The sequence below is a fragment of the Hipposideros armiger genome, unplaced genomic scaffold, assembly GCF_001890085.2.
Source record: "Hipposideros armiger isolate ML-2016 unplaced genomic scaffold, ASM189008v1 scaffold_93, whole genome shotgun sequence".
Taxonomy (NCBI): domain Eukaryota; kingdom Metazoa; phylum Chordata; class Mammalia; order Chiroptera; family Hipposideridae; genus Hipposideros; species Hipposideros armiger.
The window spans coordinates 1,019,389-1,039,793 of NW_017731443.1; the positions used below are offsets into that span (position 1 = coordinate 1,019,389).

Sequence of the window (20,405 nt, forward strand, 5' to 3'; positions counted from 1 at the left end):
TCCTCCCAACTTAGGGTCCTCCCAATCTGGAGGACCTGGGGGAAAACCAGGCTCCTCACTGTGGAATGTTCTCCTTGAGGTAGAGATAAGCTCCGTTCCTGCTTGCAGGAGTGACTACGAAACAGGGTGGGCTCTGGGACCCCCCCCCCAGCACCAATGGGCTTCTGGGAGAGGCATAGGAGGGACCCAAGCATGGCTGTTCTCCCAGCACTTTCTGTGTGGCTCTGAGACCTCTCGTAGGCTGGGGAAAACGTGGCTGAGGCAGGTCTTGGGAGCTCTCCCCAGAGGCCCCTGCTGTGCCCTAGCCTGGTCTGTGGCTGCGGCCACCTGCCTGCTCCCTCACCTCTGACCAGGGGAGGCGCTCTGTGTCACGTCTCAGGGGGAAGGGTCCAGTACCTTGAAGAAGGCCCTGGGCAGCGCATAGAGAGCCTCATTGTACAGGAAGCAGATGAGCAGCCCGAGGATGGGTCGGGCTGTCGAGGTGTTCTGCAGGTGAAGTGTGAGCTTAAAGGTGGGGCCCAGGCCCTGAACCTGTGGGTGGAAAAAGCCCTTAGTGCCTCGTGGCCTTGGGCGCTGACAACCGGGCGCCCTGGCTGCCCCACCCCTTCGCCTCCCCATCACCCTCCTTCAGCTACTCTAACGCACTGGCCTTCTGCCCCACAAGAGGCACAGAAGCTCAGAAGGTTGGCAGAGGCCCAGGAAGGGGAAGGGGCTGGATGGACGCCACTCCGCAAGTTGGTCGAAGGCAGAGCTGGCCTGGGGACGCAGGCCCCAACTCCCACCTATGTCCTCAGCACGGCCCTGCCCGTCTTCCCAGGGCCTGGCCCGCCTCTCCGCTTACACTATGGTGGCCGCAATCGTTTCATTTTCCTCCCTCTTCCCCTCAGCTGCTCTGTAGCCTCTTCCTCTCTATATCTATCCACTTTCTTGAGGGAAAGGTAAATCAGAAACCCAGTTGGGGCAGATGGCACGCCTCAGGGAGCCACTCAGAGCTGGTTGGAGCCCTGATGACCGCGAGGCCACTCCTCCTTTTTTTGCCTGTGCGAGTCTCAGGGTGGCCCCTTCCCTGTAGCGGGCCGTCCTAATGCTTTGGGCTGCCCGCAGTCACTGAAATAAACAGCGTCCTTCCCTGTCGCACAGCTACAAGAGCTCTTCCAGGTTCCTGGGAAGAAACGTCCCAAGGTGACTACTGTGCGCCCTGCCCCAAGTCTGGGGGCTTGTCTGAGGCACACGTGGAATGAGGGAGCTGGTCGGTGACCCACTCTGTGGTCAGCCGTGGGAAGAGGCAGCACAGGACAGAGAAGGTAAGAGGACTCTCCAAAGGAGGACGTGAGGCCTGACCCTTGGGCCTGTGGGAAGCTGAGAAGGGGGCACAGGACCTAGCTGGCTTGGAATTGGCTCTGGGGCTGATGGGTTCCCACCCACCTCCGACCTCTGCCCCTCTGGCCCTGAGGCTGCTGACTGCCCGCAACACCTGAGTGCTCACCACAGCGTGTAGCTTGAGTGGCTCCCGGGCTGTCGCAGACACGGGGCTCAGGCTGGACTCGAGGGCCTGCACGTAGGCACGGGCAGCCCGAAGGCGCAGCAGGTAGAGGTCGGTCTGGAAGGTCCGGTGCATGGCTGAGGAGGGACACACAGGGGCTGATGCTGGAGGTGAGGGTGGGGGGGCGGGGAAAGGGGTGTTCCAACTCAGGCTGCTGCGGGGAGAGTAATGGAGGGTAGTGGGCAGGGTCTGGAATGTGGGGAACGGGAAGGCTGCTTCTAACTAATGGTCACCTCCATCTGGATGTCCTATCAACACCTCAAACTCAACAAGGCGGAAAGCAAGCTCATTTCCCCACCTCCGTCACGGCATCCCCCTCCGTCAAGTCGCGGGTTCACCCCTTACCGCCAATCATTTGTCAAGATTTGACAGCTCTTCCTCAAAGCCATCTCCAGAGCCCAATCCCGTCCCCGCTCCTGATGTCTGCCAGTCTGTCCTCGACTTTGTATGTGTGTGAGGTGCCTTTTGCCTTTCAGAAGTTTTACATCCTTATGCTATCCCATCTGCTAATCTTTCCTTTTCCTCTGGTTCTTTTACATTTTATCTTTAACCTACCCAGAACTGATTTTTGTATTTGTTATGAGGTAGAGCTCTTTTTTTCCTAGAAGCAAGGTGTCCTAATTACGTTTTGTGGATAGTCTCTCCTTTACCCACTAATTTGAAACACCTTTAACATACACTGAGTTTCCACATATATAAGGGTTTGCTTCCAGGCTTCCTAAATGTGCCACTGATGGGTATCAACTCCTGTATCGAAACCACAGCTGCGAATTCCTACAGCTGCCCAGTTCATTCTGTTACCTGATAGGCTAAGTCCCCTCCTTTTTCCCCCCAATTTCTTCTCTTATACTCAATTCATCAAGTCCTCAAAACAACTCCCAGTGGAATCTGAACTGTCACTTTGCTATGGTTCTACACTTTTATTTTATTTTATTTTATTTTTTTAGCTGAGCTATCCTGCCACCTGTTGGCAGCACAGCAGCAGCTCGGGCCAGGAATCGAACTGTTGCTCAGAGCTCACACTCTTGAGCAAGCTCTTAACCAACTGAGCCACTTGGCAAGCCCTCTACATTAATTTTACAAGCTGTTAATTAATCAACAGCATTACAACATTAGGTCTTGCTACCCTGAGAATTGGTAAATCTTGTCATTTAAATATTCAGGTGGTCTTTTGTTTTTGAGAATAGTTTTATAATTTTATTAGACTTTGGACTTTTTTGGTTAAATTTCTAGGGATTTCCTTGCTATGCTGAATGGAAACTTTCCATTATATTTCTAACTGGTTACTGTTGGTATATACAAAAGCTATTGATTTTTGCATTTTAAAAACTTGTCCACCTTGGAGAACTTCCTAATTATTTCTCTACTACATCAATTGCTTTTCTTGGACTCTCTAAGCTACAATAGCCTACTAGCTATTTTCTTTATCCTCTAATTTACCTTTAAACTGCAAGCAAGATCCCTTTTGAAGACAGAGTTGGTTGAATTACTGAATTTTTCTGCTTTATATCTTTCCCAGCTCCCCACTACCTAAATTAAACCCAAACATCCCAGCTGGGCACTGCAGGCCCTTTCGGAGCTGGCTCTGATCTGCCTTTCCAGCCTCCCCTCTGGTCTCCCAGCCTTCCTGCACTGTACTCACAGCTACAGGCAGACACTGCTTGAATCCAGGTAGGGCCCTGTGCCCCTACCCAACCTCTGCCTGAATCGTCCTTCCCTATCCCTCTCGGCCTGGTGGACTTGTAAGCGTCTTTCAGGGTAAAGTCCAAAGTCACTTCTCTCTGAAGCCTTTCCCCATCTTCCAAGCAAACTTCCTCTTGTGAGCCTCAGTAGCCCTTTGCATGAAGTTAGCAAGGTAGACCGTGCTCGAGTTAGGGACTTGCCTAATTCAAGGCACCTGGCACAAGGCCTGGCATAATCATAGGTATTGAATGAATGAATGAATGAGCAGGAAAAACTGAATAGGAAAAGGAAGAACCTTAGTCCAACTGTACTTCTTTCACAAGAATTCCTGCATCTAGAAGTGACTGCTTCATCCTCTGAATTCTTAGAGCTCTTGTACCTTCCACCTGAGGTAGTTATGTGCAGGCTGTCCCTGGAGTTCCTGCCCAGCTCACCCAGGTCTTCACCCACGGCTCAGGGCCCCTAGGCGTCATTCACCCAGTTCTTGCCACTTTGGAGCAATGGAGGAAGAAGAGGAAGGAACTGGCCTGAATCTCACCGGTGCCAGCCTCCCGCTCTCGCAGTGTCTGATCCACATAAAGCCGGGTCTTTCGGGGCACGTTGAGTTTTGTGGCCTGGGCTGGTGGGGGGCCCACCTCACCTCCCCCCTCCACAAATACTGCTGTGCGCTTCAGGATCTTGATAATCAGGCCACCGCCTAGAGAAGTGGACAGACAGAAACAGAGCTGTCCTCCCCAGTTCCACCCTACATCCCAACATGTCTCCCCGAGACAATCTGCCTCATCTGGGCTCATTTCTGTGCCCGTGTCTTTCTTTCTGCCAAGACTCTGAGTTTCTGGAATGAATGCAGTGTGTCTTAATAACCTCCTACCATTAGTTCATTCATTCATTCACAGTTATTTATCGAGTACTGTGGTATTCCTGGTATTACGGCAGGCCCTGGGGATACTGGAGTAAACTGAAGACACAATCCAGCCCAGGGCCTGGCCCCTGGCTAACGATATCAACAGCTGATGAGCTGTCCCCAGTGGAGGCCCCGCCCCAGATAGGATGGGTGTCTGTGGGCCTCGCTTTCCACACCCAGGTCCACCCATGCTTCCCGTCCACCTTCTCTTCCTTCCCATAATTGGGCCTGTCCCCTTCGCGCCCCACTCTAAACTGCTCGCCAGCTCTGACTCCCCTCACCTCGTGTAGTCATGATGAGGGTGTTATCTTCCCGCCCGTAGCGGCCAAAGCAAAGGCTGGTCACAGCATCCTAGGGTGGAGACACTGGAGTTTAGTTGGGAAAGTATCTTGGAGAGGAGAGCAAGTCTGGAGGTGGAGGGACAAGGCTGGGGGACCCAGGTATGATATAACAGGTGCGATGTGAGGTGAGGCCTGGGGCAGTGCTGCCTCTGAAATACTCCTATACTCCTAATCTCCCCCCACCTCGCTGCCACGGCCATAGTTCCAGACTAAACATCACTGGGCTTTTGGGGTCAGCTTCCTAACAGGCCTCCCAGCCTAGTCTTTCTCCCCAGCCTGTCCTTCACATCGCTGCCTCTCAAAAACGCAAGCACATCATGTGTGTTCTCTTCTAGAGAACCTCCACTGCCTCTGTCCTCCTTGTCAGGACATTTAAGGCTTCCACATCTGACTGTCCAGCCTGCCTGTCCCACCAGTTCTCTCCTCCTTCCCCTTCCCCCAAGCCGCACGCTGCCTGCCCTCCCAGCAGCCTGCGGTCCAAACCAGTTGCCTTTCCATTTTCTATTGTGACACAGGACATTTTATCCACACATACACATAAAAGTGTCACACATGATATACTCTGAACTTTCTTTTTTAATGTTGCTGGTTGTGGCTCATTTGATGACTTACAACTTAGTCTTTGAAAAACTCTGTCCAAACTCATAGAGCTATCTGGATTCCTTAATTGGGAACACTCGTGCCTCTCAGCCTGTGTTCATACTCTTGCTGGTCTGCAGTGCTCTTCCTTCATTTATCGACTTGGCAAACTGCCTTTAGGCCCAGCTGCATCGTCACTTGCACTGTGAAATAACTCGTGAGTTCCATCCCCATTCGTCCTTCACCACTGCCCCGTCATTCAGTCTGCTCTGTGCTTTTTCAGCATTTTGCTCTGCTTCGGTCTGCCTGTGTTTAAATTAGCTGTGTCTCTGGCTAGCTGTCACCTTAGATAGTAACATCCCTGAAGTCGAGGATTGAGTCACTGTTTTATCCCCCCCAATACAGTGAGTTGTGCATATAAGGTGCTCAACAAATATTTCTGAAATGCATCAAAAGTCAAGGGCGGCGGATGGAGTGGGATTGGCAGGCAGCTAAGCAGCCCCAGAGGTGGGAGTGGGGCACGGAGTCAGCGGCTCACCGGGGTGCGGATGACGTTGAGCAGGGTCTTGTCGTGGTAAATGCGGACCTCTCTATTGGCCAGCCCGGCCATGACGGCCTGCAGGCCCCGGGAGCACTGCTCCAGGAGGTTCATGGTCAGGATGGCTGCTGGCATCTGCACTGTCCACAGCCTCTTACCCTGGGAGGGAATAGCCAAGTGTCTGTAGGGGAATCGGAGCTTAGAGTGGAAAGAAAGGTTGGCTGGAGTTGCTGAGAAGGGGACATCAGAAGGGCCCGCCTGCTTTGGGGGACTGGGGAGACATGCAAGGAGGGGCTGGGGGCGGTGCTTGCTGGGAGGCCACACCTTGTGGGTGAAGCCATGCAGGCTGTCTTGGGTGCTGCCCACCACCAGGACCTTGTGTACCCGGACAAGCCCCACGGGCTGGGCACTCAGCTCGATGCAATACTTGGGGCGCTTGGAGTCTCTGTGAAATAAAGGCACACTCTCCCAGCCCCTGAGAAACTTTCTCTCCTTCCCTGGCTGATCCTCCTCTTTCTAAGCCCCACAGACTATCCTGGAAGGAACCCTGGCCCCAAAGCAGATGACATGGTATTATTTCCATCTGTACCACTTGGTAGCTGCGTGACCTTGGGTAACATGAAGTGTGTTCCCCTTCCTGGTCTCCCTCCTGCCTTTCCTATAGTGATCCGTATGGTAATCTGGCATTTAACAGTTTTCAGTGAGTGTACCTTAGGCCAGACCAAGTGGATTTAGGCAGTTTCGTAACTTATCAGGAAGCATGAGGAGTTTGCTCCGTGTAAATGCACTGTGTCAGTTTCCTGGTTTCTGATTCTCTTATCCAGAGAGTAGGGGTAGTTCCTGCCTACCAGTCACGGGCTCTGGCTCGCTTTTCTTCATCACCAACATCATATCCCACCTGATGACCCAGCTGAGAGCCTCACACTGGTCTCTGGGCCTCCTTCCAGTCTACACTCCACCCAGCAGAGTAATCTTTTAAAAATGTAAATGGATCATGTCATTCTTCTGATTAAAATCCCATAGCAGTTTCCGACTGCACTTCAGATAAAACCCAAAATCTTTACTGTGTCCTAACAGGTCCTGTGTGAGCCAGCCCGGTTTCCACGTCCCCTCTTTTCACCCTCTTCCTTGCCCACCATGCTCGGGCAGCACAGGCCAATGTCTTTCCCACGCTGAGTTTGCTTAAGTGCCTTCTGCCTACAACACTCTTTCTCCACTTTTTGAATAACTGGCTCCTTCTTCACTTTCAAGTCATCTCTACAAACAGGCATTTGCTGATCACCCTGATGCCATTATTTTTCCTCTATTGCACACATCCAACGTGCAGTATTATCTTGGTTTGTTGACTCTAATATCTGTCCTCCCATGAGGGCAGGGCTATGTTTCTTTTGTTCATCAATATAGCCCCAATACTTTATACAATAGGTGCGCAAAAACATTTCTTAAATTAAAACGTGAATGCTATAAGGAATATCAAACTAGAAAGTGTCACAGACCTGTATGGCAATATAACACATAGGAGAGACTATTTTTATTTCTTCCCATTTCTGATTGCACCGCCCATGTGCTACAGCCCCCCAGCCCAGTCCCTCACTTTGCCAGCCCCCATCACACAAGCCTCCAGATAGCCCCCTATGCTCGTGGGCTTAGTCTCCTATATGAACTTCTCCACTCCATCCATTCCTAAATTAAAGCCCCAAACCCCTGTTCAAGCCCTGAAACCACCAGGCATCTGAGATGTTCCTTCTGGCCCCAGAGACCACAGATATGGCTACCTTCTCAGGACATAGATGTTCCCATTGCGGCAGGCAGCGGCGAGCCGGAACTCTACATCGAACTGGCCAGAAACCTCCAGGAAGACGGGAACGCTGGGGAGGCTCATCTGCAAAGAAGAGGCCAAACACCCCGATTTCTCCAGAGCCCCAGGCCTTCCCTACCCTGGAGGAACCTACTCCTCTCAGTTGGTTCCTTGTCTGAAGTCCCAACCTCCTCACTCTTACCCTGTTGGTCACAGTTTAAACTCCTACCGTTTTTCTGGAGGGAAACTCGGCAACATGTAGCAAAAGCCTTTAAGTCTATACCCTTTGACTAAACTATGCCACATCTAGGAATGCATCCTAAGGAAATATTGGGACAAGCATGCAAAGATGTTTGGACAAAGAAGCCTACTGCAGTGGTGTTAATAATAGTGAAAAACTGAAAATAACTTAAACATACAATAGGCACATAAATTATGGTACAGCTGTATAATGGATATTAAATTATGGTACAGCTGTATAATGGATATTGTGTGGCCTCTGAAAAGGCGGATGTGATTTTATTTTTATTTTTATTTTTATTTATTTATTTTTTTAGCTGAGCCATCCTGCCACCTGTTGGCAGCTCAGCGGCTGCTCAGCTCGGGCTGACTCGAACCACTGTTGCTCAGAGCTCAAACTCTTGAGCGAGCTCTTAACCAACTGAGCCACTCAGCCGGCCCCGGATGTGATTTTATATAGAAATGGGAAGGCATTAATAAGCTACTGCTACGTGAAAAGAGCAGGTGACATGATCCTATGCCACTGGGCCATTAAAAAATAAATAAATAAATAAATCTATGTATCTATCTATATACGTGTGTGTGTGTGTGTGTGTGTGTGTGTGTGTGTGTGTGTGTATAGTTATATAGCTGTGTCTAAGTATGAAAATGTCTGGAAAGACATGTACTAAAACTTTAATAGTAGATATCTGTGGGTGGTGGGATTTGGGGATGTATATCTTTTTCTTTATGCTTAGCTACATTTTATTGTGTTTCTACAATGAACACGTGTTGCCAAGAACTAACTGGGCGCAGGAGGTGCGGGGGAACAGAGGGAGGGAATGCAGGCTGGGCCTCAGGGTGCCCAGGGTCAGGCCCCACACTGACCTTGGCCAAGATGGTGAAGGCCTCGGAGTCCAGCACCAGGAGCTCCTTGCTCTCAGTGCCCAGCACCAGGCAGGACACGGCGTCCTCCTCAGCCAGGCTCTTCTTTAAGGTGCTCATGGTGGTGATGACTGTCTGTGGGAGGACTCCAGGGGTTACCCAGGGGGTCCCCACACACCACTCCGCCCCAGACACTCCCAGGAAGTCCCAGGAGGGAAAAGAGAAGGCAGAGGAGGAGGAAGAGTATCAGAGAGGCAACAGAGATTTATGTACAAAGGTGTTTATTGCGACCAACCTAACTTTCTAACAGAAGAGGACTAAATCAATTATGAACTATCCATATGATCCTAAACCAGGCAGTCATTTAAAAAATCACATTGTAAAAGGAGATTCAATGAGAGGGAGAATGCTTCTAATGCATTACAAGAAAAAAGTAGGCAAAAAGTGATGTTAGTATAATCCCAATTTAAAAAACACGTGAATAGAAAAACACGATGAAAGGCTAAACCCTTAAACACAAACACCAGTTATCTCCGCTGAACAACGAGATCACAGGCGATGTTTAATTTCTTCATTGTGCTTTTCTATCATTTCTACAGGGGGCACATGTTCCTTTTGTAATTTTGATTGGAGAGAAAACAAAAGAAAAGCAATGATCCCCTTTTTAGAAATTTCTCCTATGGAAATAATGAGCAGGACCAAAAATGTTTCTTTGGATAAAGTCATTCACTGTGTGATTATCTTTAAGATTAAAAGAGAGAAGTCATTCTCAATGCCTAGTGGAACGAGAAAGGTGACAGAAGCATGGAAGTTAGTGGCTCCCAATCATGTAACGAAGACATAGGCTGGGAAAGACTGTCCCCGCCCCCCAAACTGAATCTTTTAAGCAGTAATTAATTCACTTTCCGATTTTCAAAGTACTCAGAGATATGGACAGCTGTGGATCTGAGCTGCTGATCAGCAGGAGAGAACAATGTTTCTCACAGAACTAGTCTAAGACTAGCCAGAGCTGAGGCACGTGTTGGTCAATGTGCTTGGCTCAAGAGGCCTCTACAGAAAGTGGATGGTTCCCGTGAGGCTTTCTAAAATGCAGAGAATAGCTCTGGGAGTCCGTCCCTGGACTGAGGGTCAGTCCCTAGGTCAGGGACTACTAGAGCTCATCCTTGAATAGATTAATCAATAAAGCAATTAAAATTATAACTAAGAAAAGAAAATGCAGTGAATAAAAGGGATACATTTCTTCTCCAATGACCTGCGAATGTGAATGGTTACATATACCATAAGTGAAATTATGAATAACAAATGAAATAATCAAGGGGCCACTGAAAATGGAGTTCTTAAAGACTGTCTAATGCTCGAGATATAATGTTATGTACTCAAGGGAAGCCAGATATAAAAGCGTATTTATGAAGGAAATGTACCAAAATGCTAAGAGCGAGTATAAGAGTATCTGGGTAGTGAGATTATAGTCATTTATATTTCTCCTTTATACTTCTCTTTATTTTCCAAATTTTCTCTGATAAGAATGTATTTCCTTTACCCTCAAGACAATAAAAGTTCTATGAAGTTCTTTAACCATAGAGCAATTCAAAGCTGTCACTGTCCACAGGAAATGGAGAAAGTCCTACAGCTGTGACCATATATATGTGGCATGGGTTGGCAGGGAAACTGCAACGTGAAACTAGTCAGGTTTAGTTGTATTGGGTTGTCGGAAAAGTCACGATGCATTTTTGCAACGAAAAACATAGAAAAAATACGTCATGACTTTTCCAACCCCCCAATAAAATTTACCATTCATGTTACACGGTTTTTAAAAAATTATCCATATTTTTTTAATAGGGAAATAAAAAGAGAAGGGGTATTACCTGACGTCTGATGGCCTTGGACTTGTGCTGGTTCACAAAAGCCTCCATTTCACTTAGCTCCAGTTGCAGAAACCTGGACACAGAGAGAACTGGCATCTGCATGCCCTGGGCCACTCCACAGACACTCCCTTCCCCCCAGAGCTTCCAGAGCCCCAGCCCTCCAGAGGGCCCTTACCTGAGCGACTGTACAGACAAAGGCACCTCTGCCTTCTCCCTGCAAGGAGAGGAGCAATCATGGCAAGTTTAGTTGAGGAACAGGGGGTCAGACTAAGAGCTCTGGGATGAAACAGTGGGGCTGGGGGAGCGAGGGAGGGGTGGGAGGCACATGAAGGGGAAGGTGGGCTCTCACCGGATGCCCTCCAACATCTCCTTAAGGGTCAAGGGGTCGATCCGATCCTGACAGCATGGGAAGAAGGTAGAGGCTGTGAGCTCCAGAGCCAGGCAGAGAATGGATGGCCCATGCCTGCCATCTTTGCCTTCTTGCCCACATGACTTACCTCCTTGGCCTGGTTCCAAAGATCTTGTTCCAGGGGGTTGGGAGGCAACTGGGGCAGGCTGAACTTGAAGTAGGGCCTAAGATTCTTATAAACATACACACAAGGGCCTGAGGCGAGTGCCAGAGCTGGTGTCCGGGGCTCGTGTTGATCCATGAGAAAGGTGGCAGCCGCAGCTGGCAGTGCAGGTAGCGGGCTTTCGGTCAGCACTGTGGGTCCTTTGAGTACCTTCAGGCGGGGCTGCTGCCCACCTGGGCCAAGGTCCCCCACCACCAGCTGTAGAAAGAGGCTTGTTCATTCCAAGTTCAGGTCTAAAGACCCCTCTACTGACCCTTTCGGGTTCAGCCTTTTTGCGGGTGCACATTCATTGACACCACACCAGTGTACCATGGCGGGGGGGGGGGAGTCGGGGGAGGGATGATGACAAAGGCTTTCAAATGAAGTTTCCAAGCTCTGTGACCTTGGGAAAGTTGATTAAAATTCCTGAGCCTCAGCAAAACGGGAACATCTACTTCATGACACTTGTAGTGAAAATCAAATGAGATAACGAATACAGAACCTGGTGAGTGCTAGTGAGGAGTAGGTGGCAGCTGATGTTTTCATTATTCATTAGGTAAACATTTCAGGGGCCTGCTCCAGGCCAGGCACCATTCTAGACACTGGGACAGTGGCTGAGGTCAGTGGGGCACTGAAAACTCCTATCTGGGCTTCTGAGTCCTGGCTTCCGAATGGGAACAGAGCTAAGGAGGCAGAAGCGAGCATGCAGAGCAGGGTACGCTCTGCAGCTGCAGAGAAGAGAACCAAGCTCTTCAGTCTCCGTTTTCCATCCTCCAAGCCGCTGTGGCTGCCATGCAAGCCCAGTCTCCTGAGTGAGGTCTTCAAGGCCCCTCTGACCTGGTTCCCAGCTTGTCTCCTATCACCTTCCCAGCCAGAATGGGGGCTGCCCCACAGCATGGCTGGATTCTGAGCATGTACACAGTGTGCCAGGAGCCACACCAGAAACGTTCATTTAATCCTCTCAACAACCTGTGAGGTAGGTATTATCAGCCACATTTCACAAATGAGGAAGCTGTGGCTTTGCAATGTTAGATAAAAGTCAGACAGCTAGTAAGCGGTACAGCTGAGATTGGAGCCTAGGTCTGTCTGAATCCAAAGCCAGTGCTGTTACATTAGCCTCAACTTTCTAACTCCAAATTTACTCTTTCCAAATATGCTGTGAACGTCCAAGCTTCTGTGTGCCTCCACGTGTGCTGTTCCCTCTGCATGGAATGCCTTCTCCCTCCTGTTCCGTGCCTTCTTGAAACACTTCATTCATCCTTCAACACTTAGTTCACATGTTACTGCCTCCTGGTGCCTCCAGACAGATTTCATTATTCTCTCACTGGTGCTCCCATAATACTTTGCATATATTCTATTTTAGAATCCACTCCACAAATATTTATCAAGTACCTAATTTGTGCCAGGTACTGGCACTAGATGCTGGAATCAACAGTAAACAAGCTGGCCATTAAAAAAGTTACTATACGAAAGCATCTGACATTTCACATGAGTTATTGGGTCTGTGACTTCTCTACCCTTTACTGCTATAAACCCAATGCCAAGCACATACTAGGTGTTCAGTCAATATCATGGGTGAATTAAGGGCAGTGTCTACATCTCCTCCCAACTGTGTATGGATTCATTTATGCGTTTAGTGTCTGCACAATGCCTGACACAAAGGAGGGGTTTACTGTATGCTTGTCAAATTGCCAAATGCTTTACGGATAAGAGTTTGGTGGCAAAAGGCACTGAATCCTACTGCACAATCTATGTAGGGTATGATTCAGGGCTGTGTTCTAGCTACCCACCTAGTATGCTCACTGTGGGTTCACTGCCCATGGCGAGGGCTGGCTATAGTGGAACAAACACATAACTTGGAATCTGACAGACTCAGGTCTGCCACTTTTTACAAACTCAGTAAACTTAGCCTCTCTGAATCTATTTTTCCATTAACAAAATGGGGATCAATATTAACCGTGTATGTGAAAATGCCTCGAAGAGGATCTAGTCCAGAAATGGATACTCAATATACATTAAGCTCCTTTCTTAAGCCCCATATATTTCTCAACCTTTCAAAAATGTAAAATTGTTATTTATTTCTTTATTTACATTTTACCTATCTTTATATTAAAATTTAATCTTTTTATTATGAAAAAATTTCAGTCATATACAAAAGTAGGGAGACTCGTATAATGAACCCCCCAATTCCCATCATCCAGCTTCAACAATGATCAGATCGTGGCTAATCTTAAAACCTATGTCCTTTTGATAAACATAAAGCTCAAATCCCTCCCTTCTACTTCCCCTCCAGATTCTAACCCCCCCCTCCCCCAACCAAGGAATGGGCCCTTCCGGCGACGAATTATGTCAAGTTAACAAAATTAAGAGGCTTTGTCTTAGTAAAATCCCCAGCAGCGTTTTGTTCAGCTTTACTTTCTGCCGCCTGTGTTATGAAATCAATAGGTTCTCTTCACCTTGCACATAAAAATGAAATTTAACACTAAATGTGCTTTTTCAGAGTACACATGAGTTCCAGATTACGCTGAGCTTCTTTGGAACCATCAGAAAAATCTCACTTCTGGTGTTTCCCTCCTAATTCTCTTTCTGCTGCGATGATCTGCTTACCTTGTACTCCCCGTCCCCATGCAAATCTGCCAGTGCTGGAAAACACAACAGGAGCGTAAGCCGAGGCCTCAGAATCCTAGAGGCTTCACTGCAGAACCATTACCTGACTCCTTCTCCCCAGAACCCGGGATTCCTGGTCCCAGAGACTCACCCAGGCAGGCAGAAAAGGTGTGGATGTTGGCCAGGGGGTCGTAGTGCGCATCCAGCCATTTCGAATTGGCCTCATTGCTGGGAGAGGAGCGAGAGTTGGGGAGTGAGTACAAAGGGAGGGGGAGAAAACTTTGAGGGAGCTGGTCTATGAGGCTGAGGGGGGTGGGGAACTCTGAACGGGGGGTACAGAACGTCTGAGTCCAAGTCCTGGGTGACCTCGAGTCACACATACACTTACTCCTTGGGCCTCAGTTTCCCTATTTGATCCCTAAGAGCCCTTCAAGGAAACCCTGCGCTGTTCGAGAACCCCAGGAGCCCAGATCCCAGGGGCCAGGGCACACTCGCCACATTTATAGGGAAGGAGTCCTCGAGGACTCGTCTTTACCTCTCAGCTCTGCAGCTGTCGGAATCCGATGAGGACGCAGCAGCCATCTTCGCAGGCGTCGCCCTGGCAACCGGCCCTTGCAGCGGCCGTGCAACTCCTAAAAGCAACCGGGCTCCGGGAAGCGCGCGCACAAAGGTTCCTGGAGCGCAGCAGGCATGCACAGCGTGGTGGTTTCTTTGCTGAATTTCTGCCTGCTGAAATGCAATCCCTCATCCCAGCTCACATGATTGATTTTTGCTCTTTCCCAGCCGGAGCATTTGGCCCCTGTAATCTTTGGGTCAGTGGCAGGCCCTCTGGTTTCCAGGCCTGGAGAAGCGAGCCCTTCCAGTGTTTAGGAGCAGCAAAAGTACCTTGTCCCCCCTTCAGGTTGAAAAGGGATCATGTCCTTTCTTCCTGCCTCACAGTAGAGGTCCAGGCTCAAAAACAAAACACGACAAAAAGAAAACAAAAAGAAAAAAATCCACAAGGCTTAAGAGATTAAATCCTAGGCTCCTGATGGAAGTTGAGGGTTTCCACTTTTTAGGTCCCAGAATTTTTTAAAATACAAGAAATGCCACAAAAAAGGATACAAACTGTGCAGTGCTCATCTTAGTAACTATTCCTATCCTCACTTAGAGGTGATGTCAAAATCCTGTCGTGGATGGTAGCCTAAAAATGATCCCGCTCCCCAGACTTTGATCCCACTAACCTCCCAGAAGCAAAAGAGAAGCGAGGCAAAGACAAGGAAGAATCGCACGAACTCCAAAGATGGTGGTTGTTTCTAATATTTATTTTTCTGGTTATAAAAGCAAAACATGAAGAGTATTGTACTGGGAGAGGTTTTGAGTCCTGCAGGATCTAGACCGGTCACTTCTCAGAACTTCCATTTCCTTATCTGGGAAGCAGGGTAAGGCGCCCTGCCTTGCCCACTCTACAGAGGGCAGCACAGATCAAATAAGATAACACAGGGGAAGCACTTGGTAAACTGGAAAGTGCTAACAGATGGAAGGGGTTAGTGTCACCACCCTCGGCTGAGGTAGCACCAAGGCCTGAGATCCTGCCCCACCCCTCACCCCTAATACACTCACAAAAAGGGGGCTACTGGCAGCCTCGGTTTGATGTAGTAGGGGAAGGGGCTGCACAAATCTGCTTCAAGCCTGGCCAGATGGGGCCTCACTGGGGCACTTCCAGAACCGGGCATCAGCTGTGGCCAACTGGGTGAGGACCTCCTCCAACTCTGGCCCATCCTCTGGGAAGCGCTCGGAGAAGGATCGGATGAGGCCAGCAGCTGAGGCTTCGTATTCAAGAAGCTGTACTTCTGAGCCTGGGAAACAGATGGAGAGAAAACAGCTGCAGGAAAAGGTCTTCATAGGGGAGCAGAATCATCATGGGAGCGGCTAGTTCTTCCTGAGTTACCATGTGCCTAAAATTGTGCTCAGTGTTTTAGGTGTATTATCTAATTTAATCCTTACAATAACCCAGTGAGGAAGAAAATATTAAAGGAGGAATGCTTAGTGAATTGCTGGATTCATTTGTTCATTCACTTAATAAAGGTTTACAGCAGGTGCCATGCTAGGTGAATCAGACACAGTCCTTGGCCTCCAGGACCTTCCAGTTCAGCAGTTGCTTCATCTCTGTCTACTGTGAGAATTTGGGCAAGTTTCTTAAGTTCTCTAAGTCTCAGTTTCCTCATCTGTAAAATGGGGATGAGCACAGTACCTCTTCTTTCAAGAAGCTGTGGTAATTAAATACAACAACGCATTGAGGAAGTGCTCAACAAGTGCTAGCCACCATCAGCAGCACTATCTCTGAGCCTATTTACTCATCTGTTAAATGGGGCTGTTCCGAGGGTCCCCCTGGGAAGCACTTCCCTCTAGCACACTTTCACTGCTCTACCCACCCACCAGCCTTGGTGTACTCTCTGGTATCGTGGGGTGTACACAGCTCAGAGCACAGGCTCTGGGTTCAGATGGCACAAGTTCAAATTCTGGTTCTGCCGCCCACTAGCTGTGTGACCTCAGGCAAATACACAGCCCCTCTGTGTCTCAGTTTCCAGGCGAAAAATGGAGATAACATGGGCCAGCCAAGTGGCTCGTTGGTTAAGAGATGGCTTGGGAGCGCGAGCTCTGAGCAGCAGGGCCGCCAGTTCGGATCCCACATGGGCCAGTAACACTGTGCCCTCTACAGCTAAGATGGTGAACAACAGCTCGACCTGGAGCTGGACTGCTATGAGTCTCCCACGACGGAGTGAGCTGCCGTGAGCTGCCATGAGCGGCTGTCCAATGGCCAGTGACCAATCTGCCTCAGCAGGGAAGAGCGCATTGATCATAATACCAACATGGGCCAGTGAAGCAACATCCTCCACAACCAGACTGAAGGTCTGTTCCCCTTCCTTGATTCCCCAATGCTGTTCCCCTCCCCCAATTCCCCAATTTAAAAAAAAAAGGAGATAACTTCCTCATTGAATGGCTGAGAGTTAATCCATGGATTACCCAGTGCCTGGCATATGAAGTCCTCAGAAGTTAGCTATCAGCACCTTCCAGAAGGACCGCCACTACCTGTCCTTCAGGCCTCTTTTAACTACCACTTCCTCCTCAAAACCTTCCCTGATTCCCTCGAAGGTGGGTGTGATCTTCAGGTTCGCTATAGTGTCAGCACACCATTAATGCTGGCTTTATGAATAAACCCAAACCCAGAAAGTTCAAGTGACTAGGCCAAGGTCACAGATCAGTTCTGAAGCTCACGCTCTAACTACTGATTGGCACTGTCTCATGGGACAGATGTTGGAAAAGACGAGTCAAGGGCTTTTCATACAAAAAGTCCAAGTGCCATGTAGACAGGGTCAGGGCTTCTGAGAACAGAATCATCCCTTGAGAAGGGAGAGAGACCACAGGGCTCCTGATGTCTGTCCTGAGCTCTGCCGAGTCACATTGTCGCCTGGGTTCCACTTGGCCTGCTGGGTCCCAACTCACTGCCTGACCTGACCTTGCTCCCGGGCGAGGTCTGATTCTCCAGCACCTGGGGTCTGCCTGTTCCACTAGCCCCTGCTCTGCTCGCCTTTCTCAAACCTTCTGTTGCCATCTTACAACCAACGTGACCCTGTATGTGTGGTGGTGGTGATGGTGCTGGTAGGTGCCAGGGTTTTGGTCTGAGGTTTGGCATGGGGAGGACCGTGGCAGGGAGAGAAGCAGGCTCACCCCAGGTAGCCCTCCCTGAGCTCCCAGTCAGTTCCAGGCCTCCTTTGTGCTCCCAAAGGGCTGCAAGGCACCCCAAAACAGGCTCAGGAGTCCATTACCTTCGAGTCGAGTGTTGGGCTGAACGATGAGCTTCCGAGATTCCTTGCGGAGCAGCACGGTGTCCCTGAGGGTGAGGAAACACTCGGGGGGCACATCAGTGACCGCCGCATACCCCTCGTACAGGGCCCGGCCGCCAGCCACATCCCCCGTGGACTTTAGCACCTGTGGGAAGGCAGATTGGGTCACTGCCTAGATGGGTGCCCACCCTGTATCTCCCCCCAGGGCTCTGCCAGGGCCACAGCTGATGGTGCCCAGCCCTGGACCGTATCCGCTCTCACAGTGTTGCCGTGCTGAATACGTGAGAACCGCAGATCAAGTGCTTACTTAGCTCATAGTTAAGTGCCCGTTAAAATGAAGCTAATGTTTCTCATTTGAGCTGTGGACACGGAAAGCATTACCGCATTACCATCACCCACTTTTTTTTTTTTAATAAAATAATTCACACACAATATCTAGTATATATGTTATAAAAAATAGTAAGACACTCATACAAGCACCACCCAGGTTAAGTGTTAGTCCAATGACCCCTCCTTGGCTGCACCCTGTGGCCTCCCGATCTGAGGAAACAGTCCTTCCTTCTGTGCTTTTATTCCCTTGTTTTCCCTGAGTTTTACTCTCAAGCATTCTGTCCATTTTTGCCCGTGTTCTGTGATTTGCTTTTTCTGCTATGTTTGAGATCCATCTGCATTCGTGCATGCAGCCATAGCTCACCCTTCTCCCTACTGTATGGTACCCCACTTCTAAACACACCGCAATTTAACCTCTTTTACTGTAGGTGTGTAACTTGTGCTTTTGGCCCCTCAGGACTAATATGGACGTCCTTTTATGATGATCAGATGCAGGTTTCACCAGCAGAATTGATGGTCTGGAGGTCGGAAGACTGTGTGACCTTAAATGGCAATACCCATGTTGTTCTCCGAAGCTGTACTAACTTCCACTCCCAGAAGCAGCGGCAGCAGTCCTCACTGCTCAGCATACCAGGCTGGTGCTGGCACTTTTTCATTTTTGCCAGCCGGGGGTGGGGTGGGGTAAACTCATGTAGTTTGACTTGTGCTTCCCTAATTACTAATGAGGTTGAACATCTTCCCATAAGTCAGTGAGCTTCCCATTTTCATTTTCTGTTCATGAATTTTGCTTATTTTTCCATTGGGTTGTCTTCACTTTTTTTTTTAAGTTCTTTATATATGTTTAGATGCTAACCTTTGTTAACATATATGTGGCAAATACCCTCCCCGAATTTAAGAATTGTCTTCTCACCTCTTTATGGTAACTTGTGATGAATAAATGTTATTTTTAATGTAGTTAAAGGGACCAATCATTTCCTTGATAGCTTGTGCTTCTCGTGTTTGGAGCAATTTTCCTTCACCCTGAGGTCATAACGATATTCCCTCAGTTTAAAACTTTGCCTTTCACATTTAAGCTTTTCATCTCTCTGGGATTGATTCTGTCTACAGTATAAGGTAGAAATCCAATTTGTTTCTCCATAAGGATAACCTACTGTGCCAGCACCACTTATTAAACGGTCCCTCCTTTCTCCAGTGAGCTGCAATGCCCTCTGTCATATACCAAACAGTCAATACCCAGTTCTTGGCTCCGTTCGACTGGTCAACTTGTCTATTGCTGCCCAGAGTCACACTGAACTCAATAATCTTAGAATTTTGGTATCTGGCAGAGTAAGTCCCCTGGACGGTTCAGCTTCAGAAATGTCTTGGCTGTTACTCATGGTCCTTTATGCTTCCATCTAAATTTTACAATCAGCTTGTCAAGTTCCATGAAAAACCCTCTTGGGATTTTATTCAACCTTGCTGAACTCTTTTATTAATTTCAATAATTTCTCTGTGGGTTCTCTTGGCTTGCCTACATAGACAGTCATATCATCTGCAAAACGCCGAGTTTTGTTTCTTCCTCTCTAACGCCTAAACTTTCATTTATTTTTCTTGTTTCCTTCCAAAACCTAGGACCTTCAGTACATTGTTGATCAGAAGTGGAACTAGGGAGCATTTCTGTCCTCTTCCTGACTGTAAGGGGAATGTTTTAGTATTTCAACAGATGAGACATTTATTTTATTTCCATTTTTTGAAACACTATCAGTTAAGAAAATTCTTTTCAACTTTGAGTTTTCTAAGAGGATTTTTTTTATCATAAGTGGGTATAAATGACTTTCAAGAGCTTTTTCTAAATCTATTGAGTTGATCATGGTTTTTCTTCTTTAATCTGTTAATAGAGTGATTTTCATAAATATATTTTCTAATAGTAAATAAACCTTGCATTTCTGGGATAAACCCAAGTTGGTATTTTCTGGATTTGGTCTGCCAAACTTGAGCAAATTTTGTTTAGAATTTTGGCATTTACGCTTTCCTTTCTTGAACTATCTTTGATTTTGGTGTCAAGGTCAAACTAGCATCATAAAATGAGGTGGGAAACTCTCTTTTTCTATTATTTGGAAGAATGTAAGTAAAATCGATGCCATCTATTACTTAAATATTTGGTAGGATTTACCTATAAAACGCTGTAGGCTTAGAATTTTTTGTATGAAGATTTTAGACCACTGATTTAATTTCTATAATGATTATAAGACTATTCAAGCTATCTATTCATGAGTTATTTTAATAAGTTATATTTTTCTAGAATTTGTCATTTCACCTAAGTTATAAATTTTATTGCCATAAATTTCTGCTATATTTGCAGTATGTGCCCTTTTATTTTTTTTTAATTTTTATTATTTTTTTAAAGATTTTTATTGAGGAATTGGGGGATGGGAACAACGCTGGGGAATTGAGGGAAGGGAACAGACAAGTTGTTGTCCTTTTGTTCTTCAGTCTAGTTGTGGAGGACGTTGCTTCACTGGCCCAAGTTGGCACCATCATTGCGCTCTTCCTGGGAGAGGCAGATCAGTTGCCGGCTTCTGGACGGCCGCTCACTGGCGGCTGCTGGCCGCTCGCGCTGGCTGCTGGCTACACACGGTAGCCCGTGGCAACCCACTGCAGCAGGGGTTGCAGCCTACGCAGTCGCCAGCGACTCACGGCAGCCCAGCTCCAGGTTGAGCTGTTGTTCAGCATCTCAGCTGTAGAGGGCAGTGTCA

The 20,405-nt window shown here is 48.2% G+C and overlaps 2 protein-coding genes across 5 annotated transcripts in view; both read right to left on the reverse strand.

The window, feature by feature from the left end:
• Positions 1-375: 375 nt before the first annotated feature.
• On the reverse strand, positions 376-14,133 carry BBS1 (Bardet-Biedl syndrome 1). Its single transcript, XM_019645181.1, has 15 exons — positions 14,049-14,133; positions 13,665-13,741; positions 13,514-13,548; positions 10,853-11,125; positions 10,705-10,751; positions 10,531-10,569; positions 10,356-10,428; positions 8,494-8,625; positions 7,364-7,470; positions 5,913-6,033; positions 5,589-5,747; positions 4,412-4,481; positions 3,765-3,923; positions 1,487-1,620; positions 376-531 (listed from the first exon to the last, which is right to left on the reverse strand). Exons 1-15 carry the CDS (start codon positions 14,093-14,095, stop codon positions 376-378), a joined length of 1,629 nt encoding a protein of 542 aa, XP_019500726.1. The 5' UTR covers positions 14,096-14,133.
• Positions 14,134-14,794: 661 nt separating this feature from the next.
• DPP3 (dipeptidyl peptidase 3) overlaps positions 14,795-20,405 on the reverse strand; it is a 31,962-nt gene continuing 26,351 nt past the window's right edge. For 3 of the 4 annotated variants that reach the window (XM_019645467.1, XM_019645470.1, XM_019645469.1), the window contains 2 exons: positions 17,323-17,485; positions 14,797-15,351 (listed from right to left, as the gene is read on the reverse strand). In XM_019645467.1, coding sequence (XP_019501012.1) covers positions 15,179-15,351; positions 17,323-17,485 — 336 coding nt within the window. In that variant the 3' untranslated portion in view covers positions 14,797-15,178. Of the gene's footprint in view, positions 15,352-17,322; positions 17,486-20,405 lie in introns of all 4 variants that reach the window. The other variant, XM_019645468.1, reaches the window with a different exon arrangement.